General features: G+C 36.2%; 1 protein-coding gene across 1 annotated transcript; it reads left to right on the plus strand.

Moving 5' to 3' along the window:
- The first annotated feature begins 7,293 nt into the window (after window positions 1-7,293).
- LOC140234441 (annexin A5-like) lies at window positions 7,294-26,121 on the plus strand. Its single transcript, XM_072314487.1, has 12 exons — window positions 7,294-7,350; window positions 16,488-16,563; window positions 17,379-17,473; window positions 18,660-18,773; window positions 19,434-19,490; window positions 20,567-20,600; window positions 21,710-21,789; window positions 22,588-22,656; window positions 23,663-23,764; window positions 24,150-24,237; window positions 25,139-25,251; window positions 25,978-26,121. Exons 1-12 carry the CDS (start codon window positions 7,294-7,296, stop codon window positions 26,119-26,121), a joined length of 1,029 nt encoding a protein of 342 aa, XP_072170588.1.
- The last annotated feature ends 1,096 nt before the right edge of the window (window positions 26,122-27,217 follow it).

A 27,217-nucleotide genomic window follows, 5' to 3' on the forward strand; every position in this document is an offset into this window, starting at 1 on the left:
AATTTTCATTGATATCATTATAATCTTTTGCTAACTAAAAACGTTGAGGTAATTTATAGCTCACCTTTCATTCAATATCACATCCTTTGGTCATGATTAATGATTTTCGCTTCTATCTATTCACTTCTTTTGTACCGCTCTTCCCTTCAAAACGCAGCACTGGAGTAGGGCCTGCTAGTGTGCAATAACTGCATTAAACGAATCTAAAGGGGGTTTTATTCCAATTGCAAGCGCTGACGGAGTAGTCAATCACGAATTGGAACAATTTGAGATGATATAACATTCTTTTCATAAAATGAAATCAGGCATATTATTATGGAATAAAGATTAATGCTTTCAAAACAGCGTATGCAGTATAGAACTATCTTGTGCTGTTTTTTATTTTTATTTCCTACTTGTATTTGAGGTCAATAAAAATACATCAAACGATATAAGCACGCAGCTAAAAGATTCTTTGTGTGTGTGTGTGTGTGTGTGTGCGTGTGTGTGTGTGTGTGTGTGTGTGTTTCATTTTATTTTCAATATGCATTATTAAGCTTCGGTGTTTACAATCCTCGATCCGTCTACCTACGATGTCATGTAAGAGTTGTTGTTGTTGTTTTAAATAAAAAAAAAAGAAGAGAGGAAATGGGGAACCTATTCTCAATTCAATTCGTTTATTCATCTCATTTTCTGATAAAACAATACAACGGTATAGAATTTTACAATACAGAACAAAAAGATAATCAATCCTGTCATCTGTGAAAATGAAAAAAGAGAGGGAGCCCATAAGGAATGTCTCCACGAGGGAGCTGATAATACAACTGTAAATTTAATGTCTCCACGAGGGAGTTCATGTTGTAATGCAACTGGGAAGAAAGATTCTTACAGCGATATAGCATTATAGCATTAACATACTATCTACCGTTAACCTTATTCCCAGGGGGGGGGGGACATTTTGGCCCCCCCCCCCTCGACGTTTCGCGTGAAATTGTATGAATTTTTTCTTTCAATTATCGTACAACTTTTGAGACCAAATTTGTTGCTCCCGGGCATACCGTTTTGAAGCCACGCCCCTTTGAAAAAAATTCGTCGACCCCAAAATTGTTCAAAAACATGATTTTGTCTACAAATCCAATGTAAATTGTGTTTTTGCAATTAATTCATACAAAAATAAATATTCTTGCTTTAAATGGCTGATAATGATTTATTTTAACCTGATTATGCTTTAAAAAGTTCCTGCGACAAATTTTGAAGAAAAAAAAAGTAAAAAAAGAAATACATAAGAAATTCAATAAACAATGAAATACATAAGAAATAATTATGAAGCCGAATTTTTGCTTCAATAATCTTGTTGATGATATTGAAAAAGAATATTCATCAAAAATTAGAAGTCTTGGAGCTTTATTTTTTTCATTTATAGGCAAAAAATTATTTTTGCATAAATAAATTTACATAAAATACATAAATTAAAATTTGAAATATGTAATTATACAGTCTTGTAGATTACATTGACCTCTATCTTTGTGCAAATTTTCGCGAGGATCGCGTGATCCACGAAAGAGATCTGAAGGGGGCCAAAAAGCCCCCCCCCCCCCCCCGTGGCTTCAAGTCCCTCAGAAAAACCCGGTGGGATTAAGGTTTAAATGCATAATTTACATGTTGACCGCCTACGCAAAATGTATATCTACTTTTACGTATCTCCAAGGGTTTCACTGACTAATATAATTCTTATTCGGTAGAATGATCAATATACTTCAAACCTCCACAAAATACCGTACAGTTGTTTGAATTGCATTCAGTGGTCACGTGATATTTCATTGGGAAGACAATATATTTGATAGAAATTCACAAGGTCATTTTCAGTCCGACTTAACTTCGTTTTCTTTTCTATTTTTGTTCAATCATTTACTCTTTTTATATCTATATTCTTTTCTCTATAAGTGCATGACCTGTATCATTTAATTCCGTTTAGTGAACCCTTCCCTGAACAGACGGCAGTAAAAGAAGCAAACAAGCAAACAAACAAGTCACAAAACGTAGTACGTTCAGTGTAGCGCACAAGATGGTTCCCTGTCTGCAATGTCATATTTAAACTTAAGAGTACATTGACACTTATCAGCCTGTGTAGAACATTCATCCACGATGCGGGTTGCTATGTCGATATTTTAGGCAAGAAAAAAGAAAAGAAAAAGGAAACAATATTTACTATAAACTTGTGAATTGACAAAAATAAGCGAATATCGCATTTCATTTCTTTAATATAAAGATAAACAGAAGACAGCGTACTTCTCTAAATGTAACTGTCCATTACAAACTTAATGACTAACATTGCTTACCTTCTGATATACACACACACACACACACACGCACACACACACACACACATATATATATATATATATATATATATATATATTTATATGATATGTAAATATACATATATATATATATAGAATATAATATATTATGTATATATAATATCACTTTTTGCCATTTTACTTAAAAAGTGCAGTAATGGTGGGTGATAGTATTAAAGGAGCTCAATGAACAATCAAAACAACTAGGGTTAAATCAAGAGTAATAGTTGCCAGTTTTCCAGATGCCAACAGTTGGTCAACACCTTTCAGACAAGAGCAAACGAAACCTAGAATTATTCAAAATGACCTTGTTCTTTCTCTGATATACTCCATTAAATTACAGTTCTTAGATTTCTAGGTTCTTTATAAACATTTTTATCATTACTTTTGTATTTTACATTTTCAGTGCAACGATTGATCATCAATATCTTTAACTCTTCATACAGACATCTGACAGTCACAGTAAAAAATACATCGCCATCTTTTCTTGTAATTTTCTCATTACGCTATTTTTTTTTTTTTTTTTGTAATGGTAACCTTTCCAAAAGTGCGGCTCCTGCACTTTTGTCGGTACAGACATCAGCTGCCACCACTATTTTATCGCTGTTTAAACCTATTCGCAACTTTATGAACCCGGATCATCAATAGTGTTTAGAGGTCGTGTTATATAATACCTCATTACGGTCAGAAAATATGAAGTAAAGTTCATGTATAGTACTGGCAACTTGCGGTTTTGCAGAGGTCGAAATACTATTTGAGACATAAGTCAGGGTGGTTTCAATTTGAGTATGGTACAGATGAAGAACGTTCCACCATCAGAAAGACAGTAGTAATGCAACGAAAACTTTCACAACTATTTTTTTTTTTTTACAGAAAGGTACAGAAATGACGGTAACTTTGATGACAAAGGCTTTACACATATCATTTTACTTCAGGATTCTACGTTTTAGTTCCCTTTTTTTATAACCTTGAATAATAGACATTAGGTTTTGATCGACAACGCCTTTTAAAGGGATCGTATAGTTTTGGTTGAGACCTAATTTCAGGTTTCTAACATTTTTTTTTTGTGTGTGTGTGTGTGTGAGATAATGAGAAACCACTTATGAAATATGAAAAAGCATGCAATTCCATGAGGAATTCAACGTTTATTTGATGAAAACTGGTTTTGAAATGGCTGAGATATCCAAAACTGAGTGATTCTAATAAAGTGTGGGACCCACATCACGATCGCTTTATTTTACTTTGTTTTTGGCTGTTTCAGTCATTCCAAACCCGATTTTCGTCAGTGTTGATAAACGTTGAATTCCTCTTAAAATTGTATCCTCTGTCTATTTCATAAGTGTTTTCGTGGTATCTCGCAAAAAGTTAAAAGCCCAATTCTCATCTCCACCAACACAGTGACTGTACCATCTCTTTAACTTTTTTAGATTATTGAATTTACTTTCTTAATGGTTTCTTTCTTTTCAAATCATAACTAACCACATCAAACGTCAGTATCATTTTGTCTTTCTGCCCCATGAACTTTCAACATTATTTTGCTTTACTATCACGCTGGACAAGAATGTTTAAAATCATTGATATCTTGGTTGTTGCTGATTAAAAGAGATCCCCTCTTTGCGTTCATAGGTCAACTGTGGACAATGTTCCAGGGGAGATTAGCTCAAACATGGCATTATGTGGATTCATGGAACGCAGATAGTTCGTTGGAACATACGGAAGACATGTTTGAGGGCTGTTAAAGTCTTGTTATTCCGTATGCCACCCTCAAAGACTGAAGCCGCCCTTTATGATGTCACAATGGTAGACGACATGTTAAAAAAATGTATAGAAAAGACTTTCGTCACAACATACACACTATTCCATCAGAAAGCAAGGAATGTTTAGTTCCTATAGTCATGTAGAAGGTCTAGAATTAGGTCTAGAAAGTGTAAGTGAACGTTAAATGTTAGATTGATAAAGATTTATTTTGAACACAAATTCTGTTCCGAAAGGTATTTGTCAACGTTTCTGTGACGAGAAGAAAAAACATTATTTCTTTTAGAAGTTAGCTTTATTTTATTATCCTGGTGGAATCAATTTGCTGCAGTCAATTAAACTATTAAAAAAAAAAACAAGTTTTTATAAAGAGAGCGTATGCCATGGACAGTGCTCAAAAGGACGACAGAGGGCGTAGTGGTACTGTCATAATTAAAGGCTCGATTGTACCTGCAACATTCCTGTTGAGTACTCGAATTACGTTTCTCTCATTGCCACTAAGAACACAAGACTAGCAATAAAAATTGACGATCCATCTACATTTGTTAATCCACCAGGGGTACTTCTTATTACCGTTGATGTTGTTGATGTTGTTATTGGAGAATGAATGGCATTTACCTTCTGCAGTTGGGACAAAATACCCTGGGGAGAAACAGCGGCCCTTTGTGTTTCTCAGAAAGTCGGTGACCCGCTCGATAAGGCCTGTACTTCGGTCCTTTCCTTCCTCTTCCAGGCGTCTTTTCTCGCGGAAAATCATCCATGAACTCGATGGAAAACAGACAAGTCGTTCTCAACAAGCACAACGCAGCTTTCGATAGCAGCCAGGTTTCATCGTAAGCCGAAACAGGTAAGGCTATTTCTGAATTTATAAGTTTTAAGTACGGTACCGGCATTCAGCTTTAAATTCGGAGACACTTCAGAAGATCTTGCTAATTTGTTGCAGCGTGAAAAATCAACCCCTGACCGCCAAATAATGAGGTATCACTTGTCAATGCAACCCTTGACAACGGCACCTCTGTTCTGGGAAATGTAAAATCATTAGTCCTAATATTGGCTCGATTACAATACTCGCTTTTGTGTTTCCCAGACCAACTGCTGGTGTTGTAACCAACGGTCACAGTCAGATTAGACCTGTCTGATGTATTTCATAATGATGCGTCTGTAGAAGTGAAAGGAATTCCATATTCTACACTAATTCAACTGTGTAAAAGTTGGAAGATAGGAAAAAAACTATATATATATAAACTAAAATTAGGGGCTTCTATAAGCACATATTTCAACTTTCACACGAATTTTATGAGTGCCACCCCTCCTAAGCATGCATATACGCCAAAAATTGACTATGCAACCATGTCCTATAAACAGGCAAAACGATAGCATAATGTTCTTGAAGTGGAAACAAGCAACTTGTTCCACTTTAAAAATCCTTCTTTCTTGTCGTCCTTTTCATCTTAAGAATATAAGGGATAGGTTTGTCAATCATTTCAATTTGGTGATGTACTAAAATGAACAGTGTGTTGTTGTTATTCTTTGTCATTATTCTTACTATTTCATGAAAGTCACATTCCCATGAGGATATGAGATATGACTGTACTAACTATTTTAGTAAAAACTTTACAAGTCTCAGTGTTTCGTATGTATAACGATAGGACCTACTGTAAGGTGCAATATATGTCTGGCGTATGTCTAGAATTTTCGCGGTCATCTTTGTTTCTCTAGCTCACCCCACCCCCCCCCCCCCCCCCCCGTTATGTTTTACGCTGAGATGTTTTTAGACCTGGTTGATGACCAAAAGTATATACCATACTAGTATACAGTAAATATGGCAGAATATATGAAGAGTTTGTTTGCAAAAACCGATAAGTCCATATTTGCCAAATGGAGATATTTGCGATTAAAGGTCAAGAAAAATACAGAGAATAATAAGAAAATGTTTGCTTCTTTTGACCATAACTTCAAAAATGTACCTCTATTATGTAGTGACCAATATATCGTTTAAAAGGTATTATTTTGAACTTTATAACAGCGACCGTACTTCAAAATCTTCAAAAATAGACTTATCGGTTTTTGCTAACAAACTCTTCATATGCATATCCATAAAAAGAATGATATTCACTGTTACCTTGTGTTGGGGGGGGGGGGTGTGATTATGCCTACAATGATTTACATGCGTGGTGATTAACCTGGTGACAGAAATATAACATAGTAGTTATGTGCATTATGCTCTATATACGAGTGTATGTACAAGTATATGTGTATGTATGTATGTATATATGTTAGTATGTATAGTTATCATATGCATGGAGATTATAAAATATATGTGTATGTTTTGTTGTCGGTCATATAGATAAATATACATAATAATAATGTATTGTCTACAAGCGTATGCACCAACAAATTCATGCCATCAACAAGGAGAAACATGGTGATATGACATTTGCTCCTACGAAAATTATTGCTTCAGTCTTACATTTCTCCAATTACGTGCGGCTAGGGTTGGAGTTGTGGTAGGGTTTGTGGTTCAGTTTGATGTGAGGGTTAGGATTAGGGTTACGGTTATATTTGCGCGTTAGCGTGTCTCCTCTGGGTGCAATGATTGTCGCATCTGAGCATATGTCATGGAACCAGGATACATAGGCTACTCGCACATTTGTCATTCACAATAATTTGAAGTGCCGAATGAGGCTAGCCTAAAAGATGTTATAGATTATCAGTCTCGACTTCATCATTATGTTTCATGGAGATGTTGACCTGAACCTTTTTCTTCTTTTTTTTTTCTTTTTCTTTTTCTTCTTTTTTTCCCCTTCCTAAGTTAATTTCATGTCAGTTGACATTGGTTTCTTTGACTTTGTGTACGTATTTTTTGAGGGTCCCATACCCTACATGCTTTGCTTTTTAAGTGGGACCCTCCATTTCCATTCTAATCTTTGTATTAGGTATTATACCTTAGAAACGAAATTCTGTTGTTACTCGTGTCCACTTGTACGTTTTCCTTGAAATTGTTATAAATTTGTTCTGTAAATATGTATTGTATATATTTTTTTCTGTTTATTCAATGGAAATGGAAATAAAATTGAATTTAATTGAATTGAACCTTCTGTTTCCAGGGATCCCCTCATCGTCTTGCGATTCAGCCCGTTCGGTGTGCCATCTCTCTTTATCACTGGATTCATCAAGTGTGTAACAAAAGGAAATCAAGATGGGTCAGAACGCATCCAACTCCCAAGCTACTACTCCTTTTGAGGGAACACCAGTAGTAAGATAATGGTTTATTGTTTGTGTGTTTGTTTGTTTGTGTGTGTGTGTGTGTGTGTGTGTGTGTGTGTGTGTGTGTGTATGTGTGTGTGTTTGAGTGTGATGTCATTGTGACATTTTGTTGTTGGTATTGATGTCTTTTGCTAATGAAATATTTCCTTTAAAAAATTATTCACAGAAGAAGTATTAGAAAATCGACTGTGGTGGTGCTTTAAAACATTTTGCTTTCATTCATATTCACCTACAAAATAATCAAATCAATCGCTGTTGTATCATTATTATCAACGTTATTATTGATATCATTGCTCCAACAGAATTTACTCAGTCACAAAGATTGATATTGATTACACACGCACGCACGTATACACACACGCGCGCGCGCACGCAAAGACACGCACGTACATGACAAGAGATTGTGCATGTGTGAGTTTTGAATGACGTTTTATTTCGCAGCGTGATCGTTTTCGAACCTAATGCACGATGCAGATGCTTACGACAATACTTTTTGTGTACAGTCAGTAGAATGAAATCCTTACCTAAAGTGCATTCACTTTACATCTTTAGAGTTCATTACAGCCAGATTGCCGAAAAGCTTGTTTGTTTTTAAACAATAAGCCATTTCCACCCCTAAAGGATGAGCACCTTCCCATCTCGTCACCCATTTCTAAACCTCGACCAGTCGACAGAGGACAACGTTTTCTGACAAATTGTCTTATTTAAAGTCACACATGACATTATTTCTATTATTGTTGCACATGTTTGCAATGCACGGAAATTTGAGGTTCTGAGGTCAAAATAATAGTAGCAGGATTGGTGGAAGCAGTGCCATAGCTTTTATTTTTACCTCAGCCTAGAGGAACACTATATTGCTGCTCAGATATTTACTGCCGCTACATGCAGCATCTATCCGCTTCTACTCAAACAACCTATGCTTCGCATTAAACACTTGTTCAAGTACATCCATAGCCTCTTTAGATGAAGAAGAATCCTTACCTGTATAATTGTTGTTCCTTATGCAAAGAGACAATCACATTGGATGTCACAAAACGTGACATCTTAACTTTGCTGCTCTAAAGTACAGTGGCCGACGAGAGGTCACGTACATCCATCTTTTTCTCTGCCAGAGATGCGGGCACCTCTGCACGTGCAGCTAGGGGGGGGGGGGATCTCTGGCAGACCTGGTGAATTTCGCCCATGCCTTCCTGCGTCACACATAAATGTATTTTTTGTTTGTTTGATGATATTCTTTATTTGAATTTCATTCGATATCAGGCCCATGTTCACAATGAAGTTAGGGCCTAATATAAAGGGAAACAAGCAGCTGTATTCTTCTGTCTCATAAATGTATGCGCATATTATAGCACACACACACACACACACACACACACACTTTCCCTCTCCCTCTCTCTCTCCCTCTCTCTACTATTCTACTATTTGAATATGAAGACCTGAATATAAAAACGACCCAAGTCCAATTTTTGGCCAAATTCAGTTTGACAAGGGAAACTGTAGCTTATGCATGGACTCATCAAAAATGAACATGACTTGCTGGACAGTGATGAGGAGTTACTTTGGGAAAAACAAAGGAATTAGTTAGAATGGAAGCAAAATAAGAGCAAAAGGCTTTAGAGCAGTGGGGAAAAGTACAAAAATTGCAAAAGAACCAAGTTCCTGCCATGTGAATAACACAAAATTATTGGGGAATCATGTGGAGAAATTCATATTTTCATTGCGCATGTTAGTAATATGCCTATGTATGGTCTTAATTTCGAGGACTAACTAGACATGCAGCAATCAAATCATTTTAGAAGATGGAGAAATTACTGAAATGACAGCATTTTTGCCTTACCTTTGAACAAATGACCTAACAGATTCAGAAAATATATGCCTATAGTAATACGTCTGTATTTTAACTTTATGAAAATACTTTCCCGCACTGCAGAGACACGGGGGAAATTGTGACATTTTGCAATTTAAACTTGACCAAGAATGGCCTTTGACCCTTTGGTATGTGCAGCTATGAGTTGATGGGGAAAGCTTTATCCACTTATACATGCATGTGCAAAGATTCAGCTGGGTACCTCTAGCGGTTCCTTAGTTATATTGTCAACATATTATTGCTTTCAAGAGACAAATGGAAGTTAACACATACACATAATATTATGCACAGCAGCTCCATGTATACACAGAGATGTGCGCACACACACAGATACACACACATGATGAATTAGTATAGTGATTAGGGACATATATGCTATGGTAGACAACTACATCTTTGTAGGCCATACGGACTACAAGCTGTAAAAAGTAACAAAACTCTCTTATCTATTGCTTTTACCATACCATGGGCATTAATATAGCAGCCTATCCTGTATATGACCCAAATCCATATGATTCAAAGAACGACCCAAGTCCATCACACAAAATGGCCTCTCCACAATTAATGTAAATGTTAATTGTGATATTGTACTAATTTGTAAAGACAATGTTGCCTTCCCATCAAAGTTAAATAGAATATCATTGGACAAAATTATGAAGTTTTTTGAAGTTTACTCGAAATGACCTTCCATGGATTTGGGTCGTTCTTATATTCAGATACTCTATGATATATGTATATATATATATATATATATGTGTGTGTGTGATAGCAGCTCAGTAAAGTTTATCAAAGTACATTATTTCATGACTGATACTGACTTCCAACGCAATAGCATCATTTTTCCAAAAGTTACTAGAGTTGAAAACGAAAGCTGTTTAAATGGTTTCTTTAATGCTCTGAAATTGTAAATCTGAGAAAGCCTGCGTCAGACTGAATAAATAAAAATAAAAAAGGAAAATTTCCCATTCGTTTGATGATGTCAAACGTAGTGTAGAAGTATAATTACAATGTATGTCAAAATAATTGCACTTTCAGAAAATATATTCTGAAACTAGAAATTAACGACAGGTTTTCCCTTTTCACCTATTTTGAGTTCTCAAGGGAAACCGGGTCGTGTCCTTTTAGTTGGTGTTGTGATGCACGGTCTGTTTAAAAGAAATAAAAATGACCTTGAGGTATTGCCTTGGCGATTCTTTTTACGACGTGTTTACACGTATGTTAGTCCTCCCATCAGATGTTGACGGCCATCTTACGTAATCTCTACTTGGAAAGATTCACAACGTGTAAAATTGAACACATCTCTTACAAGAATATTAAAACGAGTTGAAGGAAATACAACAAAAATACAACTCTTGGGTTGTTCAGTATCTCGAAGGCAACGAATTAATATCTAATGTTTGAAATACACATTTTGCTTCCTTTATACCATCGATGGTGGGACAAGATGAAGTCTAAGCGGGAAAACAAAGGCAACAAAATTCAACATCAACGTATAATTATTACCTACTAGAACTAGCAATGAATATACATTGTACATGCAAATCTGTTTGTTTCAGTCATCACAACACTTACGACAATCAAGGTAGCTTCAAAGGGGCAAGCAGACTGAGAAAACAAATAATTATTTTATAAACGACTATGATTCATCATGAGCAACAGACTTTAATGATACTATGTCGTAATAAATATTAAGCTAAGAATTACTAGCACTTAGTGCTCTGTAGTAAGCATTATGCCGTGGCTTTTTGTATTAAAGGTATACTTTTCATGTCTAATTTCTGTTATTCTGATACACGACAACTTTTCGGGGTTTCTTTACATATTCATAAAAGCCAAAGAAAATGATTGTGATTTCTTTATCTATCTCTTTCAAGAGATTGCAAATGGGAAAAAAAAAACAGATTGAGTGGCACATTTGTCCAGTTAGTTGGTTGCTTGCCATAATTTCATTTTGTATTACTTCATTCTGTGTGTGTGTCATATAGCTATTGAATTATTGATTCAATTGATTTAGAAAGTTGGGAAATCACACCACGTCTTATACTGACGTATAACAAACATTCGACGTGACAGTTTATAATTATATTCGGTATGTGTAAAACGAAGTGCCGAATGCGACAGAAATGAAGCCAACGTGATGACCAAGAAATCTATCATGTGTATAATAAAATGTGTGCGCATGTTTGTGTGCCTACGCATGTCTGCGTTTGCCTTATCAAAGGTCCAGTTTACCTTTGGGAGCAGTGATTTCAAAAATGTTCAAGATATCACATTTGATGCATATGTGTAGATCTGTTGTATCACAAGACATCCTACCATATGAAATTTTTGCAATAAAGCCTAAAATACGAGGAGATATCAGCATTTTTCTCAATAAACCATAACCGTATACGGTTTAGCCTGGAAGCATTCTTATTAAAACTATTGTTCACATTTTGTGTATTTAACAATACTTAACATCGATTATATGGATTCAAATTTTGACAGTGGTTGTTTCTATCCCTAACTCACATTTTAGAACAATTTTAAAGCACTAATATTGGGTTTTTGTTTCATCTGCAAATGGCTTAATAGTAATGAAACACGATTGTATTCTTTTAATGTATACATATGCATATAAATTTAATTAAGGATGGGAATGGAAATGGAGGGTTCCATTAAAAAGCAAAGCTTGTACGATATGGGACCCTCAGAAAATACATAAGACAGCAAATAATGAATTAACGAAGCTGCAAACCGATATAAAACGAAACAAAACGAACCAGTGTCAACTGACATGAAATTGAATTGGGAAGGAAAAAAAAAAGCAAAAAGAAACTACAGCAACTACAAAAAAAAAGACAATTCAACTTGAGCTCAAAGTGGAGTTAAACCTATAGCGCACTCACCACTGATTGTTGATGAAAATATGACATGAGCAGGCAGTCATGTGTGAAATTAACGTGATGAAGTCTTCAAAGTTTGTGTAGCGGAAAATTTGTCTACTTCTGTAAATGATATGCTACATGCGGGTTCCAGTTTGCATGATGGTCTCTCTTAAAAACCAAATTTTCTTCCATTTGGATCTGTTTCTCCGTCTGTCGTTTGTATGCTTGTTTATTTTGTTATATGTTCGTTTGTTGTTTGTTTGGAAAAACGTACCAGTGGTGGCATTGTAACAGTACTGCCCAATACCCTTAAAATGGTTTCAGGTTATCGGTCACGTCTGGTCGAGGAAGGTCATTGCTTTCTGCAGGCACAGTGCGTCGGCATTTCTGCATGATCACATGTACCGAAAACAAGAAATGGGGAACGAATAAGAGCTGTGAAGCATACGGAATTATGCTTGAAGAAAACAAGCAGTATGGCCCGTCTGGCGGGGGGGGGGGGGGGGGGGGGGGTATAGGATGAGAGGGGCAGAACAAAAGAGAAGGTTAGAAACCAAAACGTATAGTTTTTCTTGGGTGTGTCATTCACCGAACATCTGCCTTCGGCTTCACTCTTCACTTCGCCATCTTGCCGAAAGGTTGATCTGCGCTCTCTTTCCCCACGCTCCTCATCGGTCACCAAAGCACCACGATGTCTGCTCCGACACCGACTACCGTATCGACCACGCCAGTCGTAAATATTTCCCTTCGATTGTAGATTTAATAATTTCTTTCTCTTCCTTATTTTTTTTTTCGTGTGTGTCTGATTTTAAAGGGTCTTGGACTTCAGATTTAAAAAAAATGAGGATTTGGAAAAAAAAAACCAACTTGACATCATGTCTAATGGTGCCGATCATCTTTAATATCGCAAGGGCAAAAATAAATTATTTTCTTCAAGATATATTGGGTTGACAGAGAGCACTTGCACTTGAGTGATTTTGTATATTTCTTCATTATTTTCACATTATCCGCCACACTTGATTGAGTATCCAGCAACCGAAATGTTACATGTCCATTATTGATTTCCAAGTTTGTTTTTTTCTCAGTTCTCCGCTCTTTCTAATTATCATCCGCGTGTATGGCCTAGTATGGCTCAACATTTTGTTACGTTTTATATATTTGGTATCATCTGTCTCAATTTTTTCCAGGCTTAATATCAATGTGTTTATTATGGATTTTCTGGAGAGTCAATTTTCCCTTTGTTTCTCCCAAAATTACTCTACCCAGCGTTTTTTCTTGATTTCACAAACGCGAGAAAAGACAATCAGTCAGCGACGTAAGCCATCGAGAAATATCTTACCTTTTTTAACAATAACTTTGGAGTACCGTTGTAAATGCCTTGCTGATGTAAGGTATTACTTTACGTAGTTTTGCTTCCTTTAACCCTTTGTGTTCCAGATTTATTTCCTGTCCAAGGGTATGCATGAGAAATTTGTCACCACACTGTACTCATTGGTGGTACAGAAAGGTTTAACAACGGGCTAGGCATTAACCATTTTATGAAGTATTATACTTTTTATGACCAACTCATCAGGAAACAAAAACGTGACAATATGGTTGTCAATTAATCAAGATTTTACGATGAGGGGAATCCCGCGAAATAAAATGTTTGTGATGTGATACGCTATAATTTTCATTGCGTCGGATCGAACATTTTATTTTATAGAAACTCGTAAACCGCGCGCTCCTATATAGAGAATATTGTAGAGAGCACGGTAAACTTTGTCCACAAAGAGGTTGCGAATGATAGGAAAATAGTTGAGATACCTCGAAGGGTTTCTTGACTTTTCCAATGTTTATAAAAGTGAATCACTCTTGGCTCTTTAATATAGCCAGAGACTGGTAATTTTTACAGTTGACGCATCTTACTCGTACAATTTACAAGCTATAATCCCCTTCACAGGCTGCATTGAGAAGTTTGCAATTACTCAATACCACAAAGTTTCTGTACGAAGATTTTTTTTTCCTTGTGCATGTCGGTAGAATACATGTTCATACTGTTCATATTATCTACAGCTTGCAGAAAACTGATACAAATTTGTATACTCTTCAGTTTCCGAAGTGACGAATCATTCGGATAGAGTGTTGAACGATAAAACTATAGATAAAGTTTTATTTACCAAACTTTCGAATCTTTCATTTCAGTTCCTTACATATCGTCATAACTGACCGTAGGAAGACGTCAAATGTTTAGTTCATTCAAAAAATAGAATTTCAACTAAGTTGTGATATATGGATTTATTCTTTTGTAAATGTGAAATTTTAATACATATTTTTTTCTGAAGGAAATTGTAAAGGCAGGGCTCAATTTCGGCTTAAAAACGTCAACAGCGAAGCATCATCCTATGAGGGAACGATTACTATTTATTTTGTGGCACCTCTTACTCGCGAGTGCCCATAACGTTAGATTTACGTTCCATTGATTTCATTTGAAAAATAAAGTGCAATTACAGTAAAACATTTACTTATAAACAATTACAAAAAAAAAAATCAGTATAACATTGTGATTAAAGTCCACCTTCATATACATATGGAATGAGTGAATGCAGCAATATTCTTAGAACACATTAGTGAAAGTTTGGGGAATATCGGACAATCCATTCACAAGTTATTAATCTTAAAAGTGTCTGCGCAGTCCCTGCCGGATGAAAAGACTACTACAGTGTAAGATGTCACGTGCGTACAACTATATAAGGAAAAAATAAAGATAATTTCACACATTTTTATTTATTTGAAAGAAGTGCACTTTTCCTTGACTTGTCGGTGACGTATGTTAAGGGTAATATCATTCCCCCTGCTTTCTGAAAAAGGCAAGTCAAGAGTTCTTTTATTGTGCGAGAAAAGTGAAAATACGTTGAATTTCCCTTATGTTTTCTTTATCGTTGTACACATATGATATCACAAGCTGTAGTAGTCTTTTCATCCAGCAGTGACTGAGCAGAAACTTCAAAAATTCATAACTTTTGAACGGATTGTCCGATTTTCCTCAAACTCTCACTGATGTGTTCTACTAATATTGTTACTTTCACTCAATCCACGTGTCTATGAGGTGGACTTGTCCTTTAAGGAAAATACAGTGAGAAATAAATATGAGAATTTCGTGTGAGAGAAGACTGTCTGCATTTTGTGAGATCGATGTAGAAAGTTTAAAGGACAAGTTCACCTTCATTAACATAAGGATTGAGAGAATGTAGCAATATTAGTAGAACACATCATTGAAAGTTTGAGGAAAATCGGACAATCCGTTCAAAAGTTATGAATTTTTGAAGTTTCTGTGCAGTCACCGCTGGATGAGAAGACTACTGCAGTGTATGATGTCACATGCGTACAACAATATAAGGAAAATATAAAGAGAATTTCACAAAATTTCATCTTTTGGAAAAAGTACACATTCCCTTGACTCGTTACTGACATATGTTATTGGTAATATTATTCCCATTGCCTTTTATAGAAAGAGGCAAGTCAAGTGCTCTTTTATTATGCGAAAAAAGTGAAAATATGTTGAATTTTCTTTACATTTTCTTTATGCTGTTGTACTCATATGACATCACGAGCCTTAGTAGTCTCCTCATCCAGCGGTTCCAATAAAAATTTTAAAAATTCATAACTTTTGCATCGATTGTCCAATTTTCCTCAAACTTTCACTGATGTGTTCTACTAATATTGTTGTATTCTCTGAATCCTTATGTTTATGAAGGTGAACTTGTCCTTTAAAGTCGAATTTTGCTGACAACATTTTGTGGAGATGTTCAGCTGGATAAAAGAGAATGTCCTTAGACTTTTAGCCGTCATTTTGAACTCCCGTATATCCATTACTTCGTCGACGCTAGTAGCAAGAAGGACCGCGTATGGCGTGAGATTAATTTTACAAAAAAAAAAAAAAAAAAAAAACGTTCGATAGTGAAATGTTAACGAAATGTCACACTTGAAGTCACTTACTTCTATGTTTTTTTTTTTTTTAAAGAGTATTCTGACGTGATCTGCGTCGTATAACGTATCTTTTTGTGCATGCGTGTGTGTGTGCGTGTACGTGTGTATGTGTGCGTGAAAACGAAATAAAAAGTGTCCATTTTGTGTCTTTTTTAATGCTCTTCCAAAGTGGTAATATTGTTCCTAAATCTAGTCTGATATGATCGTTATTATCATTTCATACGGATCGTCTTTGCCGTCATTATAGGTGGTCGGAATCTCTATAATTATATTCTTTATTTTCTGCATCCTTCACGGTGTGTGCGTATTAGAACGTTTGTCTGCTGATTTGTGACTACAGAAGATACATCCTTTTTTCCCCAAATGTTAGGTCCAAATTAGGTAGTAGATGAATTATGTCAACATGTTCTTCTTTTTTTGTAGGGAACAGTCACGGCCGCCGATCCGTTTGACAAGAATGCTGACGCCGAAGCCTTGAAAAACGCAATGGCTGGATTCGGTGAGTTTATATTTGTGATGCTTTTGATTATACCCCTGATTTCATTTTTTATTCTTTTTCCCTCTAGGATGACTATGCTCCATTTTTGGTAGCCAGTTTAGAAATCAGAAATCTTGGTGGCCATGTCCGCTGACACTGATAGAGTTGATAGGATGGTGACAGAAGAAAAACAAAGTTCAAGTTTTAAGGAGGACAGGAAATCATGGTTGTTCGGAGTTAAACCTTCTTTTGAGATCCGCAACGACATCAGTCGGCAACCATAACTAGACTGCACACCGAATGAAATTCTTCAAGGAAAGAAGTCATAAGGTGTCTTCTCAGAAATGTCGTTAAAGCTATTTTTTCTTCTTCTTCTTCTTGCATTGGCTGTTGTTGATATCTTCGTAAGTAGTTCTGAACTGTTGTTTGTTTTGTTGTATGAGTTTATATCTGTCTTTTCGTTGGACATTCTAAATGTGTACTTAATAGTATTCAAAATCACGCTATGGTGAAACCATTTCCGTCTCTCTTTCTCTTTTATCAATTTGTGCTTGAGGGAGATAAGTCGCCGTTTTTCATCTCTTATCAAAGTGCGTAGCCATGATTTGAAATTGTACAGAATATTATTGTCAGCGGAGTAATGCGAAGGTGATGACAGAGAAGTGTATGGAATATATTTCAGTGTCTTTATGTGTAACCGTACTTGACGGTGTGTCTAGTATGAGTGCTGTATGTTAGTGATTGTGTTTCCTCGAAGTTTAGTATACATAAATTGCGCAAACTCAGAAACTGCGCGTATACGTCATGATCACTTGTTGCTTTTGCGACCACTCCAGGTACTGACGAAGATGCGATCAACAAGATTATGACGAAACGGTCCAACGCCCAGCGGCAGGAGATAGCCGCGGCCTACAAGACCAAGTACAATGAGGTATGAGTAAAGTCAGCGGGTTGTCGACGGCCCCAGTGCTGTTGGAGTCCGTAGAGTCGAATTCAAAATCTGGCTTTACTCGATATCGACTCCACGGAGTCCAACATCGCCAGGGCCCTCGACGAGAGGCTAGAGTAGAGCAAGACCAAACATGAATGTGGCCATAAAGGAATTTTAGTCTCGTTTAAAAGAACAGCAGTGTTAGGAATAAGTGACTTGGTGTATATATTTAGGTTGAATGATTGGAAACGCCGTGAACTTTATATCAGCTAAAACCATGCAACAACAGGTTCGGACTGATGTGACCAATGGCAATAACTCTAGAATCGGTGAAAGGTTACAAATGAATCTTATGACACCTTTATCTAACATAGAGAGTTCATCAGTAAATACATCGACCATATACATTGGATTTCTTATCTTATTCAAAAATTGTTTTAAGAAACACAACTTATCATGGTCTCGTTTAGCAAGTTAAGTATCTTTGAAACGAGATACCGTGCATGAAGGTATTGGATCAATAGCAAGTAATATAATCCGTGCTTGCGTAAAAAGAAAGATAGTTCTAGCTATACTATAAATCTTCCTTTTTTTTAAAGTGCCACCTAACTTCTTTTTTTTTTCAAAGAAGAATAACTTTTGTTGTTGTACCATGGAGATATTCAATTCAATTCAATTCAAACTTTATTTTCACTTTCTTCCTTCAACAGAATGTACAAGAAACATTATTATGAATTTGACATGCGAATCGTTGAAAATGTACATAACCATATGACACTCTTCTCTGTTTGAAAATTAAACTCGTAGAAGATATTATCTTCAAAGTCAACCATGAAGTAGATTTGACGTATATACAGAGGAAATGATTAATTACGTATCCGGCTGACTCTTTAACACACATTTTTTTATCAGTAAAAAATTGACCAAAGAAAATAGCATTCAATCGGGATTCGAACCCGAGACCTCCGGATTTCTGGACCAGTGCTCTACAGCAACTGACTGAGCTAAATATAGAGAGCCCTAGTACAGTGCACAGTATACAGTGTCCGTCTGTTTCTGGGACATAAAGAAACAAACCAACAGTTAGACTTTGGTAAACTTTGTAGTTTTACCGGCAGCCGCTGGGCATATTGTTGCCAATTGCATCCTGCTGTTGAAATGCGATATTGTTACTCCCTTTTCACAGAACTTGATCGACTGTCTGAAGGACGAGCTGAGCGGCGACTATCGGTTGACAGTCAGCTGTATGCTTGATGACCCGGCACTCATGCTGGCCAAGTTCGTCAACAGGATCCTCAAGGTAGATTTTTCAAAATTTTCTCGTAGCGCCCTCTATGTAACGTGCCTGCCAACGATGACACAAAACTGAAACTCGTTCATAGCAGATGTATTTAATTCTGCTGCCAGCATACAGTGACCCTTTCTGTTCCAATTAATCAAATGTGCACAAATTTTACACACATACCTATGGATATAAGATTAATTTGGCGGCCCTTTCATAACCGCAATCTGTAAAAGTGTCACTTGCCATGTATACAAATCATGGCCGGCGCCACGTTTTCAAAAGTGAGCGGGGGCACTTTATGGTGCGACTTTCGTGTTTGATCAGCTAACAATAAAAAAAAGGGCCTTTAGCGCAACTTCTGCTGCCACTTCCGGGTTTCTTCACACCTGACAAGCAAAAACAAAACAAAACAAAACAAAACGCGCTCACACTTCAAGGTTTCGATTTATTTTTTCGAGTGCCACTCCCCCCCCCCCCCCCCGGTTCCGCCGGCCCAGCAAATACCTCACCTATAAAGTGGCAACGAAAAAGTCAAGTTTTGCAACGCAATGCACATTCATCCATGCGCGTGGATATTTTTAAATGTATGTTTGCTGGCAGACTGCTTACCAATACACATAACCTATATTCATCTACATAAAACATAATCATTATGTTTTACTTCGAAATTTATAGGATGGAGACTGCAAGTCCGTGCAACTTCTGGAAATTATCTTCCCTCTCAAGCCCACTGTAAGTTCTTGGTGTTCTTTGCAATATCATTATACAAATTTATGCAATTCTTCCGTCGAGATGTTTTTCCATTGCAAATAATTGACAAATTGCCGTACATCGACGTAAATATTTACGTCGATGTACGGCAATTTGTCAATTCTTTTGTAATATCAGTATAGTTATATGTTTCAAGAAAAATACTTAAAAGATATAACATATATTGTAATCATTAATGTTCGCAACGTTCGTACTGACAAGACAATCAGCCTCTAATATTTGGCTTTTTTGACAAACCTAAGGTGAGGACTGATTTGACCACTGCTGTACCAAAAATTAACCAGCTCAGAAATATTGTTAAAGCTTAACAGTCGGTTTTTCGTGTTATTGTTTGCTTGTTTCTTTGTTTTTGGTCGAACTTGAGTCAAAAGGATTTCCATATATCTTTTTTTTTATTGATTTCCGTATACATATATACTTACAAACATGCATGTGTATGACAAAATCTCAAGACAAGATGACCCGGCCCATTATTCTGACCATGCTTGTAGTCTTCTTAAATCTCCTCTATTTAATCACTTCTTACTCTATACCCCTCGTCCAGAGAATGTCTCTATCTACAGCACAAAATATGTTTTATCACGTATACGTGAAATTGCAAAGCGACGGGTCTATTCTTTACGTCATTCAGTAGCACTTGTCTTGATAGAACACATAAAAATCAAACGATTACTTTAATAATGTATGCGTAACGCGCAGCATGCAGATCCTACTCAACAGAAAATTACCAGCTGAATACTAAATTGCATTCTACTCGGCGAATGCATCTTTGACAATGATGGCAATTGTCGTATAATAAATCATCCCGGTTCTGGCACTTTACAATGTTGAAACAGTGATAGCGAAATAAATCTCTGGAATGGCATGGCTTGTAATGAAAAGAAAAAGAAATAGCTCTCCCTCTGGTCAGGAAATCAGAACCTTTCGGGGGTAAATATTTTCTTCTGATGAGACATTGAAAATAATGTACGAACGTCTCAAGTCAGGACACTCGCTGTTACAATGTCTCCCTTTTTACGTTCTTTTGGTGGATGCAGGAGGTGCTGGCGGTGGCGGCGGCGTACAATGAAGGCAAGTAGACGGATAATTCAATGATTCACAAGACAGTATTATGCAGTCTATGTCAGATACAGCAGCATGCCTATGTATGTAGATAGATGGATGGATAGATGGATGGATAGATACATAGAAAGAAAGATAGATCGATAGATAGATAGATAGATAGATACAGATAGATAGATAGATAGATAGATAGATAGATAGATAGATAAGTTAGATAGATAGATAGATAGATAGATAGATAGATAGATAGATAGATAGATAGATAAGTTAGATGGATAGATAGATAGATAGATAAGATGCTAGTGGATAGATAGGTCGTTATGCACACAATTTAAGCACACTCACGGATATACATGTATACCACATAACTATGATACAATATAAGTTGTTGATGGTTACATTGTCACAAGTAGGATGGGATCAAATACGTTTACTAAAAAGCAGAAACTTTGATTTCTGCAAAAAGCGTTATCATTTTTACTTGGCAAAGGTTGAAGGGAATGGTAACCCGTAGAAAACTTTGCATATTACCCGCTTTTACGGATTCATGCTTTTTCCAATGACTGACCGATGTCTGTCGTATCTGAATGACGTAACACAAATATGTTTTGCTGAGAATGCTTGCATTGATGTATGCTTGCATTGATGTATAAAGATGACTCGTGTAACCATCTTTCTCCACCAGCCCTGAATTCGCAAAAGGTGCTGCATGAACGATAATAACTTCAGCAATGAATACTCTCCTTGGCACTAAGATTAAGCTTTTTGATAGAATCACGCTTCTGTCATTTTTGTTGTCGCTATCAATAGTGGAAAACTATTGCAGTTATGAAGAACATTATTTCCATAGCCATTCAAATTGATTTGAAAAGTCATTGGCATTTTTTAAATCAACTGTATATCACTGTTGTTGCCTATGTTATTTCTGATATCTTAAGTAACACTGATATAGATATATTAATGATGTATTATCCTATTTTGTAATCTTTAACTCCAAAATTGTTTTTTATTATGTTTGTTGGTTGTCTTTTTAAAACATTTTGCCAATGATATTGAATCAAGAACCAATTCTATGATCTAACTTCTAAAGAGCATTATTCTGACTTTTGATTACTCAGCCTTTTCTGCAAAGATGTCGGATGACGTCATGAATGGGTTGGACAGTCCCTTTAAGACCGTGCTCGGTAACATCATCGTTGTAAGTCTTGGGGCATCTCAGAATTCAAGAAAAAAAACACACACTACATGGAAATAATTATTAGCATTGTCATTGCTGCTGAATGCCAAAAGACTATACCCGTAGAGCAGGGAAGCTCTTTGCGTGGACACTGTAGTAACGCATATTCAAGAAAGAGTGATAGCTGTCCTACGTCGTACGGAGCCTTATCACGTGATGTACAAACGTCTTGTCACGTGACATGCCTGCACTCAATTTGTCGTAACGCTGTAGCAATAATACTTGGACGATTTTGCTCTAAACGTTCTTTACGGTATCGTGGGTGCGATTCTACTAATTTCACTCACTGTATTGGTTTTTCTTTTTGGTGAATTCCACTTCATTATCATCTGAATTGCGCTATACTTAAAGAAGCACGTGTAATCGTACCTCAGAGGTCGAGCACTTTCTACAGACATCCATATTTTTTATTTTTTATTTTTAGGCTGAACGTGACACCAACAAAAAGTGTGGTATCTCATTTGCATAATTAACACTATACACGTAACCGAATACCTTCGTCGTTATCAGTAAACCTGATTATGTAAATTTGTAGAAAGGAAAGAAAATCAAACAAAATGAAATAAAAAAAAAATATCTAAGTATTGCCATCAAATACGATGACCCAGTCACATTCTACTTCTTCAAAGCTTATCTTCGAAGCAATACGATCTATAGGTAAGCTGTTCATAATAACAATGAAATCTAGGTCAATGACCTATTAAAGACATAATCATTGTCAAGATGTGGTTAAACCTTTGAATCTTTCCACTATTTCAGGGTGAACGTTCAGCCGAGCCGGACGCCAACCCCGAGTACGCCAAAACTGACGCGGACTACCTCATACAGGTGAGAAACAACGATGGATTATTTTGGATTTCATTTTACAACAGTATAATATCTAAATAAGGTTTTCTGTCTGGAGATTTTACGTGAGTATGAAGAGAGAAGAGTGAATTGAGGTCTTACTAATGGTTTAAATGCCAAAACCGATCAAGCCATTTTTAGCAATGGAAGACATTGTAGGTACCATCAGTGACAGAAGGTCTCAGTCTTTCAAGAGTCGCGTCCATAACCACCTTCTGCAGATTGTATAGCATAATGTTTATCAGTCCCCACTATTTTTCTTTTTGTCATTTTCCCTCTCTTAAGCTGAATGTGAACCCTTGAGTAGGCCGTGAGGTTGTCATGTATAGTGCACAGTACTGTATGCATGATTTTGATACTTAGTGTCAAGCCTTGTGGACTATTGTTAGAAATAGTGTGTTATATAGAAATATAAATTTGAGAATTAAACGGCTGAAAACAAAGAAAAGATTTGAGATACATGTGATAACGTAAGTGATATATTCATGATAATTACATGTACTTATCAATATGTTTTCAAGTGATGATATCATTAGCAGCCACATTATACGCCACTAAAACGATAGCTGGTTATATCACCTCGCAATATTCTCCAGTTCATTTTTATTCTCAAAGATACTTTCAACCTTGTTATTCAGTCGGTATTTTTTTAGAATAGCAGTCACAAGCCCAATTGTTCAAAATACATCTTCGCTTAATGGTGATAATAAGGATATAAGTTAATCTTTTTTGAATTTCATTGCAGAACAGAAGTCCAATTTTTGTGAAAATCTTTGCGTTGGAAAACTTTGAAAGTCATCAATTGGACCATTAAGGTGTGATAATGATAAAACTCCTACACTGTGTATAATACGTTATTGACCATAATCTGCTTCGCAAAGTAACACACCGGCGATACTTTGAACATTTTCGCATTTGAGTGCTGCGTTTGTGTGAGTATGACGTCATAATCATTTACTCATTTGGGATTCTGACACCTTATTCGCAGACTGACCCGAAGGACTGGCAACTGCCCAATGAGAGACTTGACGAGGTGTTCGGCAAAGCAAGCATCTCTCACCTGGTTGAAGTGTTCAAGCAAGCCGATCAGGTATACGCCCACTTTAACTAGTCTTCCTCTCATCCGTCAGCAGCTTTTGCGTTTGCTCCATAGCTTTCTGATACTGTAATAAAATACAACCAGCAATTGACTGTAAGAAGAGAAACATGAGTAACGTCAACATCGAATAGCCTTGTTCCAGATGATGAATCCTTGTATTAATGTTCACATGCACGCAGACCGTGAGCAATATTCAACGATGGAGAGGGTCTCTTGTTTGCAACTTGGATTTCTCAAGCATGGTAAAACAAATGCAAAAACAACAAAGATATTAAGAAATTGAAAAAAAAGTGGCTATAAAAAATGTATATTCTTTATCTACTTCATCGCAGACAATGGCTTACATCTGTCTTTTCTTTTTCTTTGTCTCTCACAGCAATTTGTTGCCGCCAAGAAGAGCTTAGTGAAAGTTGTGCAGGACAGCTCGATGTCTGAGGAACAGAAGGCTGCATTCATGGTCATGAGTAAGTGCCATCCGTTAAAAAAAAAACAATTGGTTCCATTGGTCATGAAAAATTAATGAATTATCATCACGTGATTGAAGAAGTTTTAAGCGATATACGTAGTAAGCGTAGGCTTGTGTTCATAGCTTATATACCTTATGAGTTATTTAAATTACAAGTAATGTCTTATATAACTTCAAAAGTTACTACTCTAAGGTAATAAAAAAAAACTAAAATTGATTATTCAACTTGTATGTCTAGCCAAGAATACAGAGGAACACTTTTCATTTTAATTGAGCAAGGGAAGTAGGTAAATGGTGGTCGTGTTCAATCGTTAACGATAGTTCTGCCCTCATTTGAATTGCGTAGGGGTATTTTTTTTTCCATAAAAAGGCTAGTACCCATTGCTCTCACAAATAACCTCAGCATTTATAGCAGAAACGTATTGCTATGTTGATTGTTGGGATATAGATTCATGATAATAATATATCAACCCCTCATTTGAATTGCGCGGGTTTATTTTTTTTTTCCATAAATAGGCTAGTATCCATTTTTTTCATAAACAACCTTAGCAAAAGCAGAAACGTATCGTTATATTACAAAGAGTGATAAACGTGTTATTTTTTCATTGTCATATGCATTGCGTAAACATGTTGTCTTCACGTCTTTGATAATATAGTTATCATTAAATCTCACAGCATAGATACACAAAAGAGTATTATTGATAAGGCATTCGATTCTCCTGCAGTTCTTCCACTCTATATACGGATTTTTTAAGTGTCAAACATTAAGGGCTGATCTTGATAACTGATAACAGTGTATAAAATGTCGGTAAGAACAGGTCCTCGACAATGCTTAGATTGATGCTGTGATCACAGCTGCCATGGCAACCGCTCTTCACGTTCATTTATCTCCTTAACAGTCAAGAGCATCTACACTCCTATTGCCTTTTACGCTGACGGGCTCTACTACTCCATGAAGGGACTAGGTACCAAGGACGAAAAGCTCATCAGGATCATCATCGGGCGCTCTGAGGTATTTCATCAGCTTCTTCTGACTTCTTATATCTGATATGAAACTTCCAAACGCAGTACTTGTTTTTACTGCACGATGTAATACACACTGTATAGGTTCTTGTTTGACATTGGAAAATACACGTGGAGAAGAAACGAGGAATCTTTGAAAGCGTAATAGATTAATTCTGTCTTTTAAAGGGGATGGGTAGTAGCTGATCAATGGGAATCAATGGGAATGCTGGGGTATGATTGTTCCAATCCTTGTGGGATTCATTTAAGAGTACATTACATATCTATTGATGTGTGAAAATTATTTGCTTCCCTGGAACCTAACCTGGAAACATTAAACTGCACATCACTTGAATATGAGACCTTTCTGAAGCAAATATCTTTTTCACACAACAATAGATATATAATTTACTCTTAAATAAATCCCACAAGGATTGGAACAATCATCCCCAGCATTCCCACTGACTCTCACTGCTCAGTTACTAGCCATCCCCTTTCACAATACCTAAAATTGATTACACTTATTAACTTCTTACACTGGTTGTTTCCATTCATAACTCTTATTTTAGCACTATTTTCAAGCACTGAAGCTTGATTTTATGTTTTATCAAATGACAACTAATGCTTTTAATATCATAATTTCAAAGTTCAAATCATCTTTTATAAGAGTGCATTTCCCTGAGTCGGCCCATTTACTTAATTGTTTTTGTTTGCACGTTTTTTCTCACTTCAACAGATCGACCTGGGGACGATCAAGGCAAAGTTCCAGACCGCCTACTCCACGTCTCTGGCCGATATGGTGACAAGCGACACGAGCGGAGACTACAAGAACATCTTACTGGGAATCATCAACGCCGATGCGCCACCTGCCTCCTCTTAAGTAACTAAAGAGTCAGAACTAGATGTGCATGTTTTACAAAGTGGCTGGAAGGAGTAGACTATCTGTATGTTTTATATCCGTGACTTATATAACTTTTATGTTAGAATATGTTTCTCTCTTACCCCTCCCTCCCTGTCTGTCTCTCTGTTTCTGTCACTCTGTCTCACTCCCTTACCTATTAAAAAAAATGATAAACTACATATCCGTGTCAGAGTAAAGTTTTGCCATTTCTTTTATTCATTTTTAATCTCTTTCTCTCCTATTGAATTATACATGAAAACTACATTATAAACATATACGTGTTAAATTAAGCTTTGTTCTCTCTTTCTTTGTTGATTTCTTTACAGCTCCTTCCCTCTCCGTCTGTCTGCCTATCTTTGTATCTATCTATCTATCTATCTATATATATATCTATATATCTATATATCTATCTATCTATATATATATATATATATCTGTCTTTGTATCTATCTATCATTCTATCATTCTATCATTCTATCTTTATCTCTATCTGAATCTTTATATCTCTCTATAATATATGATATCTATCTTTTCCCATATATCCCTCTCTTGGTTATAAGAAAAGAAAGGGACAATAAGTGGTCATGTCTTAGCTGACAGATTTTGTATTTATCCATTAGACTTATAACCTTGTATGATCAGTAATCAGACATTTGCTATTTCAGTGAAGATTATTCACCTTGAGTTATTAACGCAAATTGCGAGAACTTATTTTCCGTCTCATTTTTTTTTCTTCTTGTCTTCCACTGAGACAATGGCATACAAAAATTATGCACAATATAACTCAGAAAATAATTAGGGGAATAATGAGCTCGGTATCTTTCGGGCCATATCGTCAACACTCGTTACTGAAACCACGCGACCTGTTGATATCACAAGCCGCAATATCTGAAAATCAAAGCTCAAATTTGCTCGATCTGTAGACGTTGCAACCGTCAATTTACTCTTGTGTTTGCATGTTCATTGATCATCTTCACGTGGAATTCTGAAAGCTACTATCGAGCGATTAGTGTAATGGATTTTGAAGAGTCGAAATGCATTCACGTTAGGCATGTCTTGTCTCTTTAAAAACACT

This window comes from Diadema setosum, chromosome 10 (genome assembly GCF_964275005.1).
Source record: "Diadema setosum chromosome 10, eeDiaSeto1, whole genome shotgun sequence".
Taxonomy (NCBI): Eukaryota; Metazoa; Echinodermata; class Echinoidea; order Diadematoida; family Diadematidae; genus Diadema; species Diadema setosum.